The sequence below is a fragment of the Montipora foliosa genome, chromosome 3 (genome assembly GCF_036669935.1).
Source record: "Montipora foliosa isolate CH-2021 chromosome 3, ASM3666993v2, whole genome shotgun sequence".
NCBI classification, from domain to species: domain Eukaryota; kingdom Metazoa; phylum Cnidaria; class Anthozoa; order Scleractinia; family Acroporidae; genus Montipora; species Montipora foliosa.
In genome coordinates this window covers 1,886,234-1,905,815 of record NC_090871.1, presented here as the reverse complement: position 1 = coordinate 1,905,815, position 19,582 = coordinate 1,886,234, and the positions used below count along the sequence as shown (strand labels likewise).

Genomic DNA, 19,582 nt, shown 5'->3' with positions numbered 1-19,582 from the left:
CCAGAGGCACAATAAATCAATTTGAAATATTTTCTAAAGCACGGTTTACAACGGCCAGCATCATGCAATTAAAAAATGGAAAACTATTTCTTTATTCTCTTTATTTCAAATTAATTTAAACACAGGCAAATTATATTTTAACTTTCCTTCCACCGAGATGCAACTTGTTTTCCCTGGCATACACTTTTCTCAACAGCAACGGTGAATTGGTTCTTTTCTGATTTTAAGAAAAGTTTTTTTTAAGTGTTATACTTATGAAACTCGATAACTGCGGAGTAAAACTCAACAGCTATTACACCTTCGTAAATCTGCTTCCCTAATTCTCCGGTTTAACATGAAACGTTAGTGATGTATTGCTGTATTTGTTAATTTAAACACAGGCAAATTATATCTTAACTTTCAAGCTACCGAGATGCAACTTGTTTTGCCTGGCATACACTTTTCTCGACAGCAACGGTGAATTGGTTCTTTTCTGATTTTAAAGCATGGTGGGCCCATTTCCATCAGTAAGGTTAACGCTCACATGGTTCATATGGGATAGAAATCTAGCACTTCACATTACCCTCTATTCAGTTAAATTAGTTCTCAGTTAACTTTCAGGCTACCGAGATGCAACTTGTTTTGCCTGGCATACAGTCAACAGCAACGGTGAATTGGTTCTTTTCTGATTTTAAAGCAAACCCTTTTTAAGTTTGGTACTTATGGAACTCGATAACTGAAGATTAAAACTCAACAGCTATTACACTTTCGAAGATCTGCTTCCCTAAAGTCTCCGGTTTCACATGAAACGTTAGTGATGTATTGGCGTATTTGTTAATTTAAACACAGGCAAATTATTTCTTAACTTTCAGGCTACCGAGATGCAACATGTTTTGCCTGGCATACCCTTTTCTCGACAGCAACGGTGAATTGGTTCTTTTCTGATTTTAAAGCAATCCATATTTAAGTTTTATACTTATGGAACCTCGATAACTGAAGAATAAAACTCAACAGCTATTGCACTTTCAAACATCTGCTTCCCTAATTCTCCGGTTTAACATGAAACGTTAGTGATGTATTGGTATATTTATTAATTTAAACACAGGCAAATTATTTCACAGTTAACTTTCAGGCTACCGAGATGCAACTTGTTTTGCCTGGCATACAGTCAACAGCAACGGCGAATTGGTTCTTTTCTGATTTTAAAGCAAACCCTTTTTAAGTTTGATACTTATAGAACTCGATAACCGAGGAATAAAACTCAACAGCTATTACACCTTCGAACATCTGCTTCCCTAATTCTCCGGTTTCACATGAAACGTTAGTGATGTATTGGTGTATTTGTTAATTTAAACACAGGCAAATTATTTCTTAACTTTCATGCTACCGAGATGCAATTTGTTTTGCCTGTCATACACTTTTCTCAACAGCAACGGTGAATTGGTTCTTTTCTGATTTTAAAGTAATCCATGTTTAAGTTTTATACTTATGGAACTCGATAACTGAGGAATAAAACTCAACAGCTATTACACCATCGAACATCTTCTTCCCTAATTCTCCGCCCGGTTAAACACGAAACGTTAGTAATGTATTGGTATATTTGTTCATTTAAACACAGGCAAATTATTTCTCAGTTAACTTTCAGGCTACCGAGATGCAACTTGTTTTGCCTGGCATACAGTCAACAGCAACGGTGAATTGGTTCTTTTCTGGTTTTAAAGCAAACCCTTTCTAAGTTTTATACTTATGGCACTCGATAACTGAGAAATAAAACTCAACAGCTATTACACCTTCGAACATCTCCTTCCCTAATTCTCCGGTTTAACATGAAACGTTAGTGATGTATTGGTGTATTTGTTAATTTAAACACAGGCAAATTATTTCTTAACTTTCATGCTACCGAGATGCAATTTGTTTTGCCTGTCATACACTTTTCTCAACAGCAACGGTGAATTGGTTCTTTTCTGATTTTAAAGCATGGTGGGCCCATTTCCATCAGTAGGGCTAACGCTCACATGGTTCATATGGAATAGAAATCTAGCACTTCACATTACCCTCTATTCAGTTAAATTAGTTCTCACTTAACTTTCAGGCTACCGTGATGCAACTTGTTTTGCCTGGCATACAGTCAACAGCAACGGTGAATTGGTTCTTTTCTGATTTTAAAGCAAACCCTTTTTAAGTTTGGTACTTATGGAACTCGATAACTGAGGATTAAAACTCAACAGCTATTACACTTTCGAAGATCTGCTTCCCTAAAGTCTCCGGTTTCACATGAAACGTTGGTGATGTATTGGCGTATTTGTTAATTTAAACACAGGCAAATTATTTCTTAACTTTCAGGCTACCGAGATGCAACATGTTTTGCCTGGCATACCCTTTTCTCGACAGCAACGGTGAATTGGTTCTTTTCTGATTTTAAAGCAATCCATTTTTTTTAAGTTTTATACTTATGGAACTCGATAACTGAGGAACAAAACACAACAGCTATTGCACCTTCGAAGGTCTGCTTCCCTATTTCTCCGGTTTAACATGAAACGTTAGTGATGTATTGGTGTATTTGTTAATTTAAACACAGGCAAATAATTTCTTAACTTTCAGGCTACCGAGATGCAATATGTTTTGCCTGTCATACACTTTTCTGCACAGCAACGGTGAATGGGTTGTTTTCTGATTTTAAAGCAATCCATGTTTAAGTTTTATACTTATGGAACTCGATAACTGAGGAATAAAACTCAACAGCTATTACACCATCGAACATCTGCTTCCCTAATTCTCCGGTTTAACATGAAACGTTAGTGATGTATTGGTGTATTTGTTAATTTAAACGCAGGCATATGTACTTATTGACTGAGTGGGAGGGCCGGACGGGAAAATATTTGAGAGGGAAAATGGGAAAATCTCGCTGCGCTCGGTCCGTACGGCATGACCGAGGGCCAAATATTTTCCTGTCCGGCCCGACCTTAACTCAGTCAATAAGCATTTTATCATATGGGCTCTTTACACCATTTATTAGCACTCAGAAGATGAAGTTAGGACAAAACAAAAAACAAGAATCTGCACAGAAGATTTATCTAATATGTTGTTTGCATTTGCTTTTCTGGCTGCAAATTACTTGGATGTTTAAAAGCGACGAAATCCCCTAAAATTGCATCGCATGGAGCAGTACGTGTTCCTAGTAGGACCGTACGGCTTTTTCCGGCCCTGCTCGCGCTAATGCGTACGGCCCTCGTACGGGGATTATCCCAATAGTCATATGTTGCAATGAAAGCGCTCGCGGGGCCGTACGAGCCACATGATAAAATTATTTTTTAACTTTCAGGCTACCGAGATGGAATTTGTTTTGCCTGGCATACACTTTTCTCGGCAGCAACGGTGAATTGGTTCTTTTCTGATTTTAAAGCAATCCATTTTTTTAAGTTTTATACTTATGGAACTCGATAACTGAGGAACAAAACTCACGGCGGTTGTGCACGTTCTATTAAAAATGTGCAAGGGGGTATTTTGATTTGGGTTTTGCTAAAAGCAGGCCCGCGGCCCAGCGGCCCGCGGCCCATGGCCCGCCACGGCCCAGCGGCCTGAGGCCCACGGCCCGCGAAGGCCCGCGGCGGCCTGGTGGCCCGGAGGCCTACACAGTTTTGTTGTTTAGCGGTAATTCCACGCGCATGCTCAGATTTGCATCGGGTTTGGGCGCGCAAATGAAAGACGGTGAATTTGAATTCGTTTACCATTTTAATAATCATTTCAATCCTTTTCGATCCTTTCTTTCGTTGCATGTTGCTAAGTGAAAAATGTTGCCATTCTCTGTTGTTTTCGTCTGTTTACAACAACAAACAGAAACAAGGATTCAAATGATTAAAATGGAAAACGAATTCAAACTGACCGTCGTCCATTTTGCACGCCCAAACCCGATGCATATCTGTGCATGCGCGTGAATTTACCGCTGGACAGAAAAACCGTGGAAAATGAGGAGTGGGCTACCGGGCCTCCGGACCGCCGGGCCGTCGCGGGCCGTGGGCCGCGGGCCTGCTTTTAGGAAAACCCTTTTGATTTGCGATGTTTTTTTGAAACACATTTCAGAATAAAAACTAGCGATAAAAAACGACGTTTCGATCTCTCTGAGATCATTTTCAAGTAGTAAAAGAAGCGAATAAAATCTGCATATATAAGTACAAATTAAGACGTGAGAATGTCCAAAGATAAAATATGTAAATACAAGCGCTAAAATGTAAGTGTTAAAATATTAAAATACTATATAAATAACTTGCACGGATTAAATCTACATGACTGTTGGTTAAAACGCTAAAGCGTGAGTGTTAAGATACCAAAACGCTATAAAGAACTATATAAATAACTTCGCACGGATTGAATCTGACTGTTTGTTCAAAGTTGGTTTAAGCTCCTTTATGAAAAGCATTTCGTAGATGAGGCAATCGAATTTACTTTCGCACTTTCTCAAGATCTTAAAGTCACGATATATGTCACTCGGGACTGTTCCATGTTGCTCTTTAATGTGATTCCCGATTGAAGACGATCCTTTCATGTGTTCCTCGACGCGCTGATAGAGGTGTCGGCACGTATACCCGACATAGTTTGCATCGCACAAACCACACTTGTAATGGTAAACAACGCGTTGCTGGTTTATGATAGGCGGCTTCTTTTCTTTCGGTTTGATATGGTGTCCAATCTTACGGCTTGTATACACGGCGTGAATATCAATTCCAATTTTTCGGCCCAGTTCCCCAAGTTGCCTTCGCGCTGAATTAGCCGATCTCTGATCTTTGAAAGGTAACACTATTCTGACAGGCGCTTCATTCACGTTACATGCTCGTGTGGAAATTGCCTCGTCGGAAACTTTCTTTCTTATATAGTTCTTTATAGCGTTTTGGTATCTTAACACTCACGCTTTAGCGTTTTAACCAACAGTCATGTAGATTTAATCCGTGCAAGTTATTTATATAGTATTTTAATATTTTAACACTTACATTTTAGCGCTTGTATTTACATATTTTATCTTTGGACATTCTCACGTCTTAATTTGTACTTATATATGCAGATTTTATTCGCTTCTTTTACTACTTGAAAATGATCTCAGAGAGATCGAAACGTCGTTTTTTATCGCTAGTTTTTATTCTGAGATTTGCGATGTGCTGTCAATAATGGCGCCCATATTTGATTGATTTACTCCTAGGCGTTGAGATAGCGGATGCTGATGCCCACAGGAAAAAAAAAAAAAGGAAACTTGTGTAGATTTTGTGGCTCTACAGCGTCGAAAAAGACTGAAAGGCCTAAAAATAAATTCAAGAATGATTTTGAACGATATTTTGGTATTTATTCTGAAAAGTGCAGTGGAAGGCTTACCGCTTTAGTGACACAAGAACAATGCCTGTCAAAAAAGTGATGGCCGTTGATTTCCTGCAAAGTGTAGCAAAACACAACTTTATGAGTCCAATTATGTTTGGATCCAACCTGGTTATGCATTTAATTGCAAGCAGCAGAATGGCAGTGGATATTTATGGAAAACTTCATCCGGGGGTCAGTATAACATTATGAAATCCTGGTTAAATGGTTCCTTGCTATGCCAGAAGGAGACATTCTGACTGCCATAGATAATGATCAGGTTTTGTCAAAGAAGTGGACTGGGTGCAAAGATAAGCATCTTCACATGTGTGTGTTATACAGAGGTTGGTACCAATGATGCAGTTTTGCAGAGATGAGAAGCTTGCACCAAGGTAATGCAAATGCCACAATTTATAATTTATGAATCCTACCACCTACATTTTGTGATTTTGAATAAAATTTTTTGCAAGTCTCTTCTATGTTTAAATTGTCCATTATGGGGACTATTTTAACCATTATCAAATCCCCAAATTGTTAGGACTGAAGAGTGACTGAAATGCATTTCTTTTGAAGAAACCATTCTTTAGCTATTAGCTGTGTTAATAAACATAAAATAATATATTTTTTTCCTTTTTGTTTATCAACATTAACATTTTGTACAATTATGCAGTAGCTTAATTAAACCTGCCAACTGCTTTTTTAGAAAAAGGCTTGAGATTTATTTAGCAGGATTTTTTTCTTCAATGTGTAGTTCCATAAAATGTCCATACCTCCCCCACAAAAGGTGCATTTTGACACCCCTTCACCTATCTGGAAATTCTAATGAGGTTTCTTTAAGTGTTTTGGTCTTTCTGCACCCTTCCTCTCCCTGGAATTTGAAATCCTTTGTGTGTGTGTGTGTATATGGAGATTTTTTTTAGTAGCGAGTCTATGGATTTTCAACTTTGCATGTAAATTTAACAAAATATATTTTGATGAAAGATTGTGGACCAGATTTTCTTCACATTAACAGCTTTTTAATGGGGACTGCTTTTCATAATTATAAAATTCCTTTTATAGGGAAGATACCTGTTTGACGTCAAATTTCTTTTGATATTTAAATTTGCCTACCACTGAACAAAAGAACCCTTTCTTTCAGCATCCAATAAGGATTAAGTTGGTACATTAATATTAATAGGTGATGTCATTGATATCCTCACTACTGATAGAGCAAGCTGAGCTAGAGTCAATTGCCTGAAAGAGGAGGGGTGGGCTGACTGTTTTCATAATCAACTAACACATTTGACAACATATGTGCTTACATACTCTTATTTTAATTGAGTGGTTTAATTGTAATTGAACATTTTTATTAATGTTGTTACTTGATCATACTTATTTTAAAATTCATTAACAGTAAATGGCCCAAAAGATTGGAAGAAGCAAAGACTGACACTTCAAAGAAACAGCATCTCTCTGCCATATCTGATGATGTTATGCTATTGCATAAAGAGGCAAGTAAAGAAAGATTGTCATTGACAAAATATAATAAATATTATACAACTTAAAATACTTTGTACATGTAAGAAACACCAACACAGTATCACAGGGCTGGTAACTAAGAGTGTACTTCATTTGGCTAAATCACCGAAAAGTTCTCATTCTGGATGTTTAATTGTTTAAATTGTTGTTTTGGTCATTTTATGATTTGGAGTTTTGGTGTATTAATTCATTGAATGCGGAATCTTGCATCTTCATTATTTCGTTTTCATTAAGAGGACTCTCATTTCTATTTGCACTTTTTTTTTTAATTTGGTTGAATGATGTGTTTCTGTCTTAAGTACGTTGTAGGGAAATTAATACTAAAGCCCATTTGAAAGTATCATACATTTTTCTTACTTTAAAACAAAAATATGATCCTTGAAATTTTGCTCGAAGTTGTGCAAAGACGTGCTACAAACACGTTCGTACGGTAATATGTTTTATGTATTTAAGCCGTGCACACACATAATGATACAGAGAGTCATTTCAGCGGCTTTGGCAATATTAATGTCGTAACGTGTAAATAAAACGTAATTTACCCCTTGGACCATCGCTTCCTGTGCATTCGGCAATTCAAGAACCGTTTCAAAAACGAAATTATTTACTTTTCTTGTTTCCTTTTTATTTTATACAGAATGCCCCAGTTCGCCTCCCAAGAAAAAGAAGCCGACTGATGACTGATGAAAATATCATGCCCAGTATCGAAGAATAAACAGTGCATTTTAGCTTAACTATTGTCGTCTCCTTTACTGTGTTATTTTACGCGGAACAGTTGTTAGATTAGGTATTCAAAATAATGCCTCGAAATAACTTTGCCCAAATATTCCACATACTATGCATTTCACGAGATAGACTATTGATCGAGTTACGAGTTGAGTTGAGTTTGAGTTGAGTTTGAGTTAAGATTGAGTTAATATTGAGTTACGGTTTTTGGCATTTTTGGCACTTAAATCTAATAAATATTAAGTAGAAGTCACTGAGAAGACCATGAAACACCGTTTTCGTGAAGTGCACAGGTGTATATTTGTGAAATGGTTTTAAACTGATCAAAACAATCTTGAAATTTCATGCAGGGCAGTATTCATGTTTAACACTTTACCAGTTTCAGCACTTGGACTCCTTCGATTTGACTACTGCCTGTTTTGCTGTTATGTGGTCTCATCGATCAGTAGTCCCTTAAGAAGATTATTCCAAGCCGACCACATGGCTGATGAAAAGACCAGACCACAATACCGTACTCTTTTCGACTAGTGTGTGCGATCTTTAATATCCCACAGTTTATGAACGTTGAAGGTTGTGAGACGGGACCTGCGATTTATAGTCCTTATTCGCGAAGACTTGAAGGTCTAACCATTTACGGATGTTATTACAAAGGCAGCACTTTCTCCTCAATTATTTTAAGACCCTGAGTGTTGCGTGTCCAGCCGGAGTCGAACTCACGATCTCCTGCATAACAAACTGATCCACCGGCGCGCGGTTGTTCCTTTTAGCAATCAAGTCTATTCGACGCAGAAAAGATGTCTTCTTGTAAGGCTAAGGATGGGATTTACTGTTAAGCCAGCTTATAGCCCTGGCGGCTAAACGATGAAACGTACCGTTTGTCGCCCAGCAGCGTGGTTTTCATGATCGGCTACCACACAAAACGTTATCGAACTAGTGAGCTGCAGGAGTGTTTATGTAAAATAAGGAATCCGGAACCTGGAACGCGTTTTTTTCCTTACTGATCCTAGCCTTTGAACAGAAGTGCCTTTGTCAGTTCTCGTTTATGTACTTGCAAAAACAAAAGAAGCCTTGCAAGAAAAACCAAATTTAATTAATAAGTAAATAAATAAATGATGAGAAATAACTGTAACCTGCTTTATGCAACATGATTTAAAGCGGTGCAAGTTTTAGGATGGTAAAAGTATAGACAGAAAGAAATGTCTGTCGTGATTTGGTCAGATCATAGACATACTTTAAATTTCAATACTCTGATTTCAAAACTTGTCTGTAGACCTTTTTTTAACCGGTTGAGTAGAGATCCAGACAGACAATTTTTAATTAACAATTAAAGATCACCACTTCGAACGCTTGCCGACGACTCTGCGGTTAACTATCAACATTCCATTGCGTGAGAACCAGAACCCGGAGTGCGCAAAGATCCCAAGTCTTACCATGTAGAAAAAGGAAACAGAAGGTGAGCGAAACAAACTTCTTTTCATAGTGTTTTCACTGATTAGTAACTAGTCATATTTTAGAAAGGGGCCAGTATAGTTTTCGAAAAACAATGCGAATCGCACCCGTCACCTTTCTAGTCACAAAGTAACTCGCGAACCGGGCACCGTGACACAATCCGGGCTGCAGGTCTTAAACACGGGTCACTTTTGACGGGTTACTCGTGGCAGGTCATTATTTTACCTTTTCGAAAGCAACCCGAAACCCTAATTGATTTGGGTAACCATAGACCTAAACTTGGCTTTTAGGCCTAGGGTTAGACAAATTGAGGGTTTAGGGTTACTTTCGAAAAGGTAAAACAATGACCTGCAAGTACGAGTGATCCGTCAAACTGAAATTGACCTTTGTTTTATGCCCCACCCAATCTCGGTCATAAATTTCAGGGACACTTGATGCCACACATAAGTTCACCCCTTCCCCCTTTTTCGAAGTTGCAGGGAAAAAAAATTATTGACTTTTGTCATGAATGCCCAAAGTCATAGCGCGATCAACATTGAAAAGGGGGAAAGGGGTTGTATTTTGGGTTGGTGTCACCATCTTTTTGGCTGGGATTGTAGCTAGACAACTAGACGTCATAGCGGACCGAAGTAGGGATTAACGTGGATTTAATTTCATAACTTACAGTTTAAGTTACCACTTAATAGCACTTAAAAGAAAAATGTAATACCATCAAGGCCAGGCGAAACAATCTTGCATTACGTTTAACATCTTGTCTCTTTCAACTTTGCAGTGAAATGGTTTTCCGACATGTGTGACTAGGTCAAACATTTTCACTTATTTAAATGCTCCGCTCGTTTAACTGCCAACATTACAAAATTTCGGTGAATAGCAAACGTAACAATTGTGTTGACGCATTCATTTTTAGAATTTCAGCGGTTATGAGCAAAAAGCGTAATGCGGGCTTCGTCAAATGTTTTCCGCTTTTGTTTACGGCGTTTTGATTGACCATGATGCCGGACGACGAATACGGTTCATCCAGGGCGCTTATACATAGGGCGGTGAATCTTGGTCCAATGTGTGATGCGGAGAAGGACTGGCACGAGCGCTCCTTCCGCGCTTCCGGTGCAATTAATGGCTGCCAAAAATATCCTCTCAACAAACCGGAAATCACGTTTTCTTTCTTTATTTTTGGGCCACCAGCAGTGTATTATTTGCAGGCTTTTTTGATATTTTTGACCCAAAACTCAATACTATTTTGTCTGTTGGAATATAACTCAAGTATTTTCGTCGGAAGCTGCTTAAATTTGAGTGAAGTAAGACAGTGTCGAATGCAGGTATGTCCGGCTTATCGTGACCAAGCCGTGTTCCGCTCCTTCTTTTACGAGTACTCCACATTTCTCCACTCTAAATTTTACATATGTTTAAGATCGATAGCTTTTACAAAACATAGTAAAAAACCAGCTGGATATATTTGGATATAGCAGCGTTTCAGAACTTCAAACTTGCTCACTTAAAATCGCTCGCCGCAGTCAATTTTACCGACAATAAAAAACTATTTTCAAGATTTCGCCCGCTTGGGAAAATCAACAAACAACAAATACGGTTTAATCAAGGCGCTTGTAAGTTCATCTTGATAATTTAAATAAAATACGAGAAAAGCTTGCTGTTAATACTCTGTCCGAAAAAGTTTGCAAAGACATGATGGCTTTGCACAACACCTCAGAAAAGACACAAGAATTTATGAAAATGTGAAAGGGTGTCTCGAAAACTCAGACCTCGAAACTTCAGACCTCAGACCTCAGACCTCAGACCTCGAAAACTCAGACCTCGAAACTTCAGACCTCGAAAACTCAGACCTCGAAACTTCAGACCTCGAAAACTCAGACCTCGAAACTTCAGACCCCTTGAAAAATGATTGAAATTGTAAACACAGTTCTACATGAATGATTTGACTAACCCCAAGTGTCAAATCACGCAACAATCCCGCATTGATAATTGCAGACAGGTAAAAGGTTTTCTCTATTTTTATTCAAAAGAAAAACGAGAACGACAAAAAGCAATGGTAAAATTATTTCACTTTTTCGCGTGTAATCTCTGGGGAAAAAAAAGGACCTGAACTCCCAGGACAGTGCAACGATCGATGTCATACATATTAATACCAAAATAATACGTCTTCTGTTAACTAATACTTGATCCGCTAAGGTTTTTTACCTGATACTGTACCCCAAGAAAATTAAGGTCCTCGGAAATCTCAAATTCCGAATAACTATCGTGTTACAATATGAATAAAACTAATAGAAAGGATATATCTATATTCCTTTTAATCATGAGTCCGACCCAGATTAGATCACCTGGAGCTCGCAACCCCAGAGTATTTAGTAAGAATCTGGTGATAACATTAACTGATAAAAACTATCAAATCAATCAATGCATTTTTGAATGGTAATCACACTTTCTCCGATCACTAACTATTATTTGCATTAGATTACTTGATTCACTGAAGGCCAGTATGGTAGATTCATAGTTCTTAATCTTAATTTATTTGAAGTTATACACCTTCAAAGGGCTCTTATAATTTCTTTTTTTCTTTTTTTCTCGTGGCGTACTTGTAAACTACTGTAGCAGTAAAGCGTACTGCCCCTTTAAATTGATTGATTGATTTATTTATCACTCGTCCCAAATAACCGACTTCTATCAGTGATGCAATAAGGTGTGGTAGATTCGTGTTACCGCACCGTTTTCACGTTTTTGTTACAATTCCTTTACAATCTGACACGAACAGACTAACAGAGATTTAAAACAGCAAAAGCTTTCCTTCAAAAGACAAGTTAACATCTGAAGGAGTTGATTACGTTTAACTTTGCATTTACTATGGATATAGAGCCACAGAGCAAGTCCAGCTGATGACATGCCCACGTTGAAAGCTGTGATGTCCTTTCTTAAATAAACAAAACCTAAACTAATCCTCATAATCTTACAACTGATTTTCTTCAAGTCCTTCCAGCCATGTTTTCCCATTTTTATCAAATGAGTAAATGCACACCAATATACCATATTCGTATTGCCAGTATTGGACTGGAACTAGCTTACGATCGAGGCTAATGCGGGGGAACACATTAAAAAGGTATTTGCATTTGAAAAGATTTCCCCGCATTAGCCTCCATTGCAAGCTAGTTGCAGTCCAATACTGAGAATACGAATATGGTCTATTTAACTTAATTGCTTGATCTTTTCAACAACCAATACCCAAGCATGTGCTGCAATTACAATCTCTGATGGTTCGTTTACACTAAGCAATAGAAAATTTCGCAGTGTCAAAATGAAGTTGACAGAAACAGACGGAAATCAACTCCGACTTCACAGACTTCAGTCACTTCAGCACTAACTTGTCTGGTTTAGGGGCGTATAATCCAATTCTCTTCTTAGTAGATCAAAATGAGACTTGAGTAAACGCGAGTGTGCCTCGGCTGGAATCCGCAACAAGGAAGAATCAAAGTAGGGGAAACGGCTTTTCATGCAGGTTTGCCTGACACAGTAGAATTTGGTAGTATGTTTCACTGATGGTAGTCTGCGGCTGGCATCATTTGGGTCTGGATACAACCACTTTTCCTCGTGTGACAGGACAATATCAAATGGTGTTATCTTCTGCCTTCTAGGAAACTCGATGCAGCAACCAAATATTTACTTCGCTCATTGCTTGAGATGGACGGCATTCTTTGAACTGCATCTTTGAGGTTGAGCAACGTTTCCGCATCCTTGACAATAGTGGCAACCAGACCGTTTGTCCAGTTTTTAAAAGAGTGTAATATTTTCCTTACGTCCACAGAAAATTCTTTAAATTCTGACACTTGCGCAGTTGGCACATGGCTGGCTGCTATGGTCTTTCCCTTCATGGCATCTTCGATAGTCATTTCGTTGAATTCTTGGACGTAGGCATTTCTTTCATCTTCATTCATATCGAACCATTCGTCGACGGGAAGTTCCAAATAAGCTACAACTTCAGCCAACTCGTATTCGCTACTAACGCCACAAATCGCCATCTTCATCTCCTCTTGTTGATGTCGGTCGACCTCCTCCCACACATTCTTCGTAAACTGTACTTTTGACATGTCTACTTTGTTCTTGTCGTTCTTCGTTATGGCTTCTTTCTGGCGGGTTAATTTGTTGTTGATGCTCTCTGACTGATTAGTGTAACTTTTCAGAGGTTTCCCTGACTCGTCGTTAGGCATGCCCGCTTTACTTCTTGCCGTTGCAATCATGCATTTTTTCATCATCTTCTTATGGGTGTTGACGTAACTCCAAAATTTAGGAGTTTTGTTCCCAGTTAACCTTACTTCCTCCTTGTCTGTCGCTTCCTTGGCTGCTAAAGTACGGGCTCTCAAGTCGGACTTGTCGTATGCGTCTAGCAAACCCTCTGAAATAGGCGTTCCAAATACTGTATCAATAAAGAAATTCTGCTCTGTTGGCTTCCGAATTCCTAGCTTGTGAAGCTTGTCACGGCAGTTTTGTTGGAAGTGCCGGAAAAATCTCAACCCGGTGGCGTGACGCAAAACCTCTCCAAGGGCGCTGTACAGAGATTCTTCCCCATCTGTGATAAAGCCCTTTGCTTTATCAGCGAGACCAGGGGATGCGTTGGCAACGGCGAGAACGATCTTCTTGTAAACATTCTTTTGTTTGCTGTAATGAATTGCGGTTGGGCCGAGAAAGGAAGGTGCCCTACCAGTACGCTTAGATTTAAGGAACAGATGCTTGTAAGTAAATGGGGTGACCTCGAACTTGCCGAAATTAAAAGTTGGGTCCACACTGAGGGGGTGACTGAGTTTATCAGAGGTGCAAAACCTAGACAAGTCCTTCGTCATGTGAGGTTTTGCCAACACCCACAGGTCCTCTGGAACATTATGATGTTCGAGCACTATCGGTTCTTCGCTGTGTTTTGCGTATTGCAACAACTCGTTTACGTCATCTACTTTTTTCATATTGTTCTTGAGGTCGTAGACCTGTTTCCTGGATCTGGGCAATTCTCCGGGATCTCTAGCACCCAAGGCACCACCTGCGGAGACCGTAACATTTCTGAAGGCCACGGCAGCTGAATTAGAACCCAGTTCGTCTTTAATGGCTTGGATGGTACTTTTCTTAGTTGGGTAGTACGGCTTTCTCTTTCCCTTGCGATTTCCATGGGATGGAACGTCATACACGACTTCAGTACACTGGACCTCTTTTGAAATCGTATACTGCAACAGGCAAATCGAACTCCGAATCTCTTCATCTTGGCCTCGTAGGAAAAATATGGAGCGACACAATCCTGCTTCGTTCCGCATCGAATTGATGTAAATGTGATATATGTTTTGGCCCGTCAATGTCATCTTCTTCTTCTCGAGGCTTTGGACCTCATTTTCTTTGTCAACTTCCACCGTCCATGTACAAATACGTAACGTATGAGAAAAGACACCATTCATATCACTTTTCATGTCTTGCCAACATTTGAATTTCCCCACATCGACTAGGAACGACAAGTTTTTTCTTACTTTCAGAGGTGTCTTGTTGCACTTCGTCACTTTTTCATATTCACAGAGAAGAATTTCTACTGCTTCTCTGACCGTGTACCGCTCCTTCTTGCCACTTTCAAAGATCGGTAGATCTTTGTCATTCTTGTACAGTAAAGGGGTGGTGGTATGAGTGGTCTTCATGGAGGGTTCCTCTTCCTGCAAAAAATAAAAATAAAAATAAAAAATAATTAATAAGTATATGAATAAACTAGTATTGCAGAATTATTTTCCCTATGTTTCAACAAGGAAAAGCGAACAGGCCCACAAATTTTGCCAATGACAATTTTCAAAGCTAGTCAGTGCTACCAGTACTCCTTACCTTAGAACTCTTTGTTTCACAAGAATTACCAATGCTGTCTTTTGGCGGGCCAGGTTGTTTCTTCGCATTTGCACCCTAGAAAAAGAAATATTTCATAGGTACCAGTCATACTGCAACACATTTCCTTTTCTATTTTCATAGTCATTTCATTGCAGTGCTAGACGATTTGACTCATAACTGAACTTCAAACTAATTTACCTGAGGGACTTTGTCATCTTGAGAGAGATCAATATGAACTGATGCTGTAGGCTTCAAGACGCTTTCCGCCTGGAAAGAAAATTAATTATATGCTTGAGAAACTTTGTGTCATTTGGAGTCTTTGTCATATGGCTTGGTTTGTAGCCGATATAAAGCGCGCTCTAATTGGACACGGGCCGATTAGGGATTTTGCAAATTAAATTCAAATTGTCTTTTAGCTATTAAAAAACTGAAAAAAACTCCGCACCAACCTTGAACGTTTGCTATTTACGGGAAAACCTCAAATCTCGGACTTGCTGTAACGACCTCGCGAATATGGCAAAGCCCCACTTTGGGATTTTCCCTTAAAGATCACCCTCTCTGTTTTAAAGTACTTAATATGGCACGATACACTTTCAGAGAAGCCGTTGCCTCTCAATCGTTTTTCCCATCTGGCATAAAAGAAATGTTTCAGAATAGAGCGCTAACCAGTTTGTTTTTCGTGGGCAAGCTCAATGTGAAGTTGCCAGGCTTTTCTCGCGTTACTTTCAGGCTACAAATGGAATTTTTAAGGAAGTGTTAACCAAACCTACTACAACGATACATCTCTGGCTATGGTTTATTTTTGAAAGAAACCTAACAACAAAAAGTTTAAACGTCATCACCTGACACCGTAGTTTTGTTCCGGTATTTTTCCTGTATGATAAGGTTATCAGAACAGAGAGCTCTTGTACCAATCTGATCATCGTCTTCTTCTTCTTCTTCTTCTTCTTCTTGGTCCTCTTGAGTAAGATCAATATGAACGTGAGCGGCTTGCCTCGCGTGGCCTTCAACCTATACCGAAATATATTAAACACAACAATACAGTTTTAATTAAATTACATATTCGATGCAAACTTCAAATGCATTCACAGCAACGGGTTGAAATATCATGACCTAGTCTGATAATGTATTTTTTTTCCCTTATTTTGACAAAGGTTTCAGAACACTGTGGAATTATACTAACGTCAACAGCTTCTTCGTCTTCTCCTTGATCGTCATAAGTAATATCAATGTGGAGTTGATCGTCTTGTCTCGCGTCGCATTCAGCCTATAAATATTTTTAGTGAAGTGTTAACAAAACGTCTTGCGACAATGGTGGTTTACTTATGTGCCACTCTTGATAGAAACTGTACATTTATTACAGCAAAAAAAATTTGAAATCATGACCTTGTTATGTATAAAGTGTGACAGAGGTCGCGGTGTGAATTGTGGAGTTTATTGAGCAGTATTCCCTACTTTCTTTTGGAATAAGCATCTTTGTTGCTGTTCCGACAACCCGGAGTTCTCTTTGCACTACAAACTGCATTCCTCTAACAACAACGAACTCGTAACAGACCTCATAATTTCCTTTTTCGTCGGAAAGGATTTGGTGAAGTGGGCCAGTTTCCTTAAAACTGCTATCGGCCTAAAGGTTGACAATCTTAGTCGTAGGGGGCACTGCTTGATACACGCAAATACAAATTCACTAATACAGTTAACGTCAGATGTTTGTTGAGTTTAAAGCTGATGGTCTTTAACGCCTACGTGCAATTAAGCCCCCCCCCCCCCCCCCCTCCCCCAACGAAAAAAAGCTAAAACAAATCAGAGAATCAGAACGGAATATAAATCTACCTGGTCATCGTACTCCCCCTCACGGCTTCTTTTGGGATCTGGTTGTTCGGAAAGTGAGGTTCCTTCACATGTTCTCTTGACTGAACCTTTAGGACAAGGGCGTGGTTCTTTGTTGCTCGAGGCACAACAGAAATCTCTTGTCAGGGAGTTTTGTTTACCCAAAGTGTGAGTGCTGAAAAATATATGTCCGAATGAATCAACCTTTCGTTCTTGCTGCATACTTAAGACAACTTAAAAAGTTACGAAGTATTTTACATGTAAAATACTCCACCATACTCTGTACATTTAAATCGTTTGCTATATAATGGAAACCCCGCTGCCGCGCATAATTACGGAAGGCTGAGTTTTCAAATAAATTTTCAAAGTAGAAACTTCCAATTCATTGCTAAGAATGAATGGATAAAAAATTAACGGATTACGCTGCTGATAAGAGCAAATGAATAAAAAATTCACCTCGAATTCTTGTTTGGGACGCTATTATTACTTATATTTTGTTAAAATTGTCCGTTTAACTATAACGTTTTCGACCATTTTTGACAATTTTAAAGCCTCTCCTTGATTAATTAGAAAAATCGAAATGAATCAACTGAACAAAGAATGGTCCTCTTACCTTTTCCTTGGGGTCAATCGACAAAGTGATTGGCCAGTACCCTGTTGTACACCAGCGCACTGGAGTCTTTCCCATAGCGAAAGACAAAGAGTCTTCCACGTCGAATGGGCGTTGTCCCTTCCCACTATTAGAGAACCAGTATGAGTGTCAATCATAAACGCTCTGCCGCCAGTACAGCCAATAACGAGAATGTAAGGAACACTGGAAAATATGACAATAAAGTCAGCCTGTCCAAGGATGCAAAGCCTCTCGTGCAGCCTGCTTCTGGAATCAAAACTGTAGATGCAATCAGCAAAGGGCAGTTCTTCAAAGAAATCATATTGTGAATTTAACACTGTTTCCTTCCACAAAATTGAGTAAGCTTCCGACACATCATAAAACCTGCTCATGTCGCGTTTGGCATTGATTCTTTCTGGTAAATACCAAATAACCTCTTCCACCATTTCAGCCAAGGAAGCGATATCAGAAATATGTGGGCCTAATTCATGGATAATTCTATCGGCAACTTTTACTGACAGGAACGCGCATGAATTGCTTGCGTCATTGGTGACAAGAAGACAGGGTGACTGGATCTGAATGTTGTCATTCGCTATGGACAGTTTGTTTGCAACTTGACGGTCCATCTGTTCAATGGCTGTGCTCTGTGTCACCTTCAACTTAACAACGTCACAGGTGTTAGCGACATCGTATGTGCCATTCAACACACCTCCTCAACATCACGAAGAGAAAGTCTCATGTCGGGGTCAAAGCTGGTGCACCCAATGTACACCTCTTCAAGGCACGACCAAACAGTTGCACGGCTCACGTTGTACTTGCTATCCGACACAGGGCGCTCTTTCTTGTGCAAACGATTCCCAACAAATTTCTGTACATCTTCTTGCGTTTGGATTTTTTCTTGAGATGATCTTATCTCTAACACTTGAGACACTTGAGGTTGGGATTGACCATCGTAAAGAAAGTCATACCTAGTGACCAGATGTCAGATAACATCAGATTCTGGAGGGAGGCTTGATTGAATTTGGCCCCATCTTTAACTAGGATTTCAGGAGACATGAAGACCGCTGTCCCTCTATCTACTCTTCGGGTTTTGGATGCCAAGACTGTGTTTGTCTGTACATTAGCCGATCGACTTTCCCCAAAATCTGTGAGTTTGCAGACGACAGGCCGCAATTTGAAATGGGCTGTAATTTGATCCTCGCTTAACAAAGAGTAATGCTGATTGCTTACCAAAATATTGGCCGGCTTAAGATCGCGATGAGCAACTCCATTTGCATGGAGGTATTGAAGTCCTCGGACGATATCTTTACCAGCGAACACAACCAGGTCTTGAAAACCTTCAAAGTTGTACTCTGCGTCTGCATGTAGAAGCAGATCAGCAAGAGAACTTACCCGCGCATTCTCGCCGAAAGGAATGAAACTGAAACACAGATATTCCAACATCAAGGCGCACGGTTTATAACAGACCCCTTTTAAGTTTACCACGTTATCATGCTTCAAGTCGTGCAGAAGAGCAACCTCCTTAAGAAACAGCTTCCTTTCGTCGTGATCCAGCGCCTGGATGGCCTTCTTAACGACTACCGTCTGCGTTGTGAGTTTTCCAGGATCATTGAAATCAGTCGTGTACACTTCGCCAAAACTTCCATGCCCGATCCTTTCTATAATTTTAAGCTGACTAACGTCAAAAGTTGGAACACCTTTGACGCTATGAGCATTTCTGTTACAGAAAACTGGTACTTTGAATTGCTTAGACATGACCCGAACAGCGTATAGCAGTTGCACAATATACAAGCAATGAGAATTTTCGCGCCAAATTTCCACTCCATTGTTCGTCTTGCGTTATGGTCACACAACACTGCGCAAGCACGACTGGAGGATAACTTCTTTTATGGATTTCGTTACAACACCAGTCAAGCTTCGAAAGCAGACCACGTGAAAGTTTAAACCCCTAACCATTTTTTTTTAAAACCATTGTAATAGGTCATTTTCTAGGTCTGAGTTCTAGTTCATTCGGGTCATTGTTTGATCAAGTGAAGTGTCATACATGAGAGATATCTGATCTAAATTATCAGATATTTCTGAGGGGTTTATAGGTAAGTTAACAGAAAACGTACTATTCTGGTATATTATCAATGCGGGATTGTTGCGTGATTTGACACTTGGGGTTAGTCACGATAATTATCATAAATAAATATTCATTCATGTAGAACTGCGTGTACAATTTCAATCATTTTTGAAGGGGTCTGATGTCTGAAGTTTTGAGGATTGTTGCGTGATTTGACACTTGGG

At 39.3% G+C, this 19,582-nt stretch overlaps 2 protein-coding genes across 2 annotated transcripts; both read right to left on the bottom strand.

Annotated features, from left to right (window-relative positions):
• Nucleotides 1–12,629: 12,629 nt before the first annotated feature.
• LOC137995135 (uncharacterized) lies at nucleotides 12,630–17,919 on the bottom strand. Its single transcript, XM_068840710.1, has 7 exons — nucleotides 17,297–17,919; nucleotides 16,687–16,858; nucleotides 16,040–16,123; nucleotides 15,706–15,867; nucleotides 15,055–15,123; nucleotides 14,857–14,931; nucleotides 12,630–14,693 (listed from the first exon to the last, which is right to left on the bottom strand). The coding sequence occupies exons 1-7, from the start codon at nucleotides 17,917–17,919 to the stop codon at nucleotides 12,630–12,632; spliced, it is 3,249 nt and encodes a 1,082-aa protein (XP_068696811.1).
• A 289-nt stretch (nucleotides 17,920–18,208) lies between these two features.
• Nucleotides 18,209–19,048, bottom strand: LOC137995133 (uncharacterized). Its single transcript, XM_068840709.1, has one exon. It carries the CDS (start codon nucleotides 19,046–19,048, stop codon nucleotides 18,209–18,211), a length of 840 nt encoding a protein of 279 aa, XP_068696810.1.
• Between the last annotated feature and the right edge of the window lie 534 nt (nucleotides 19,049–19,582).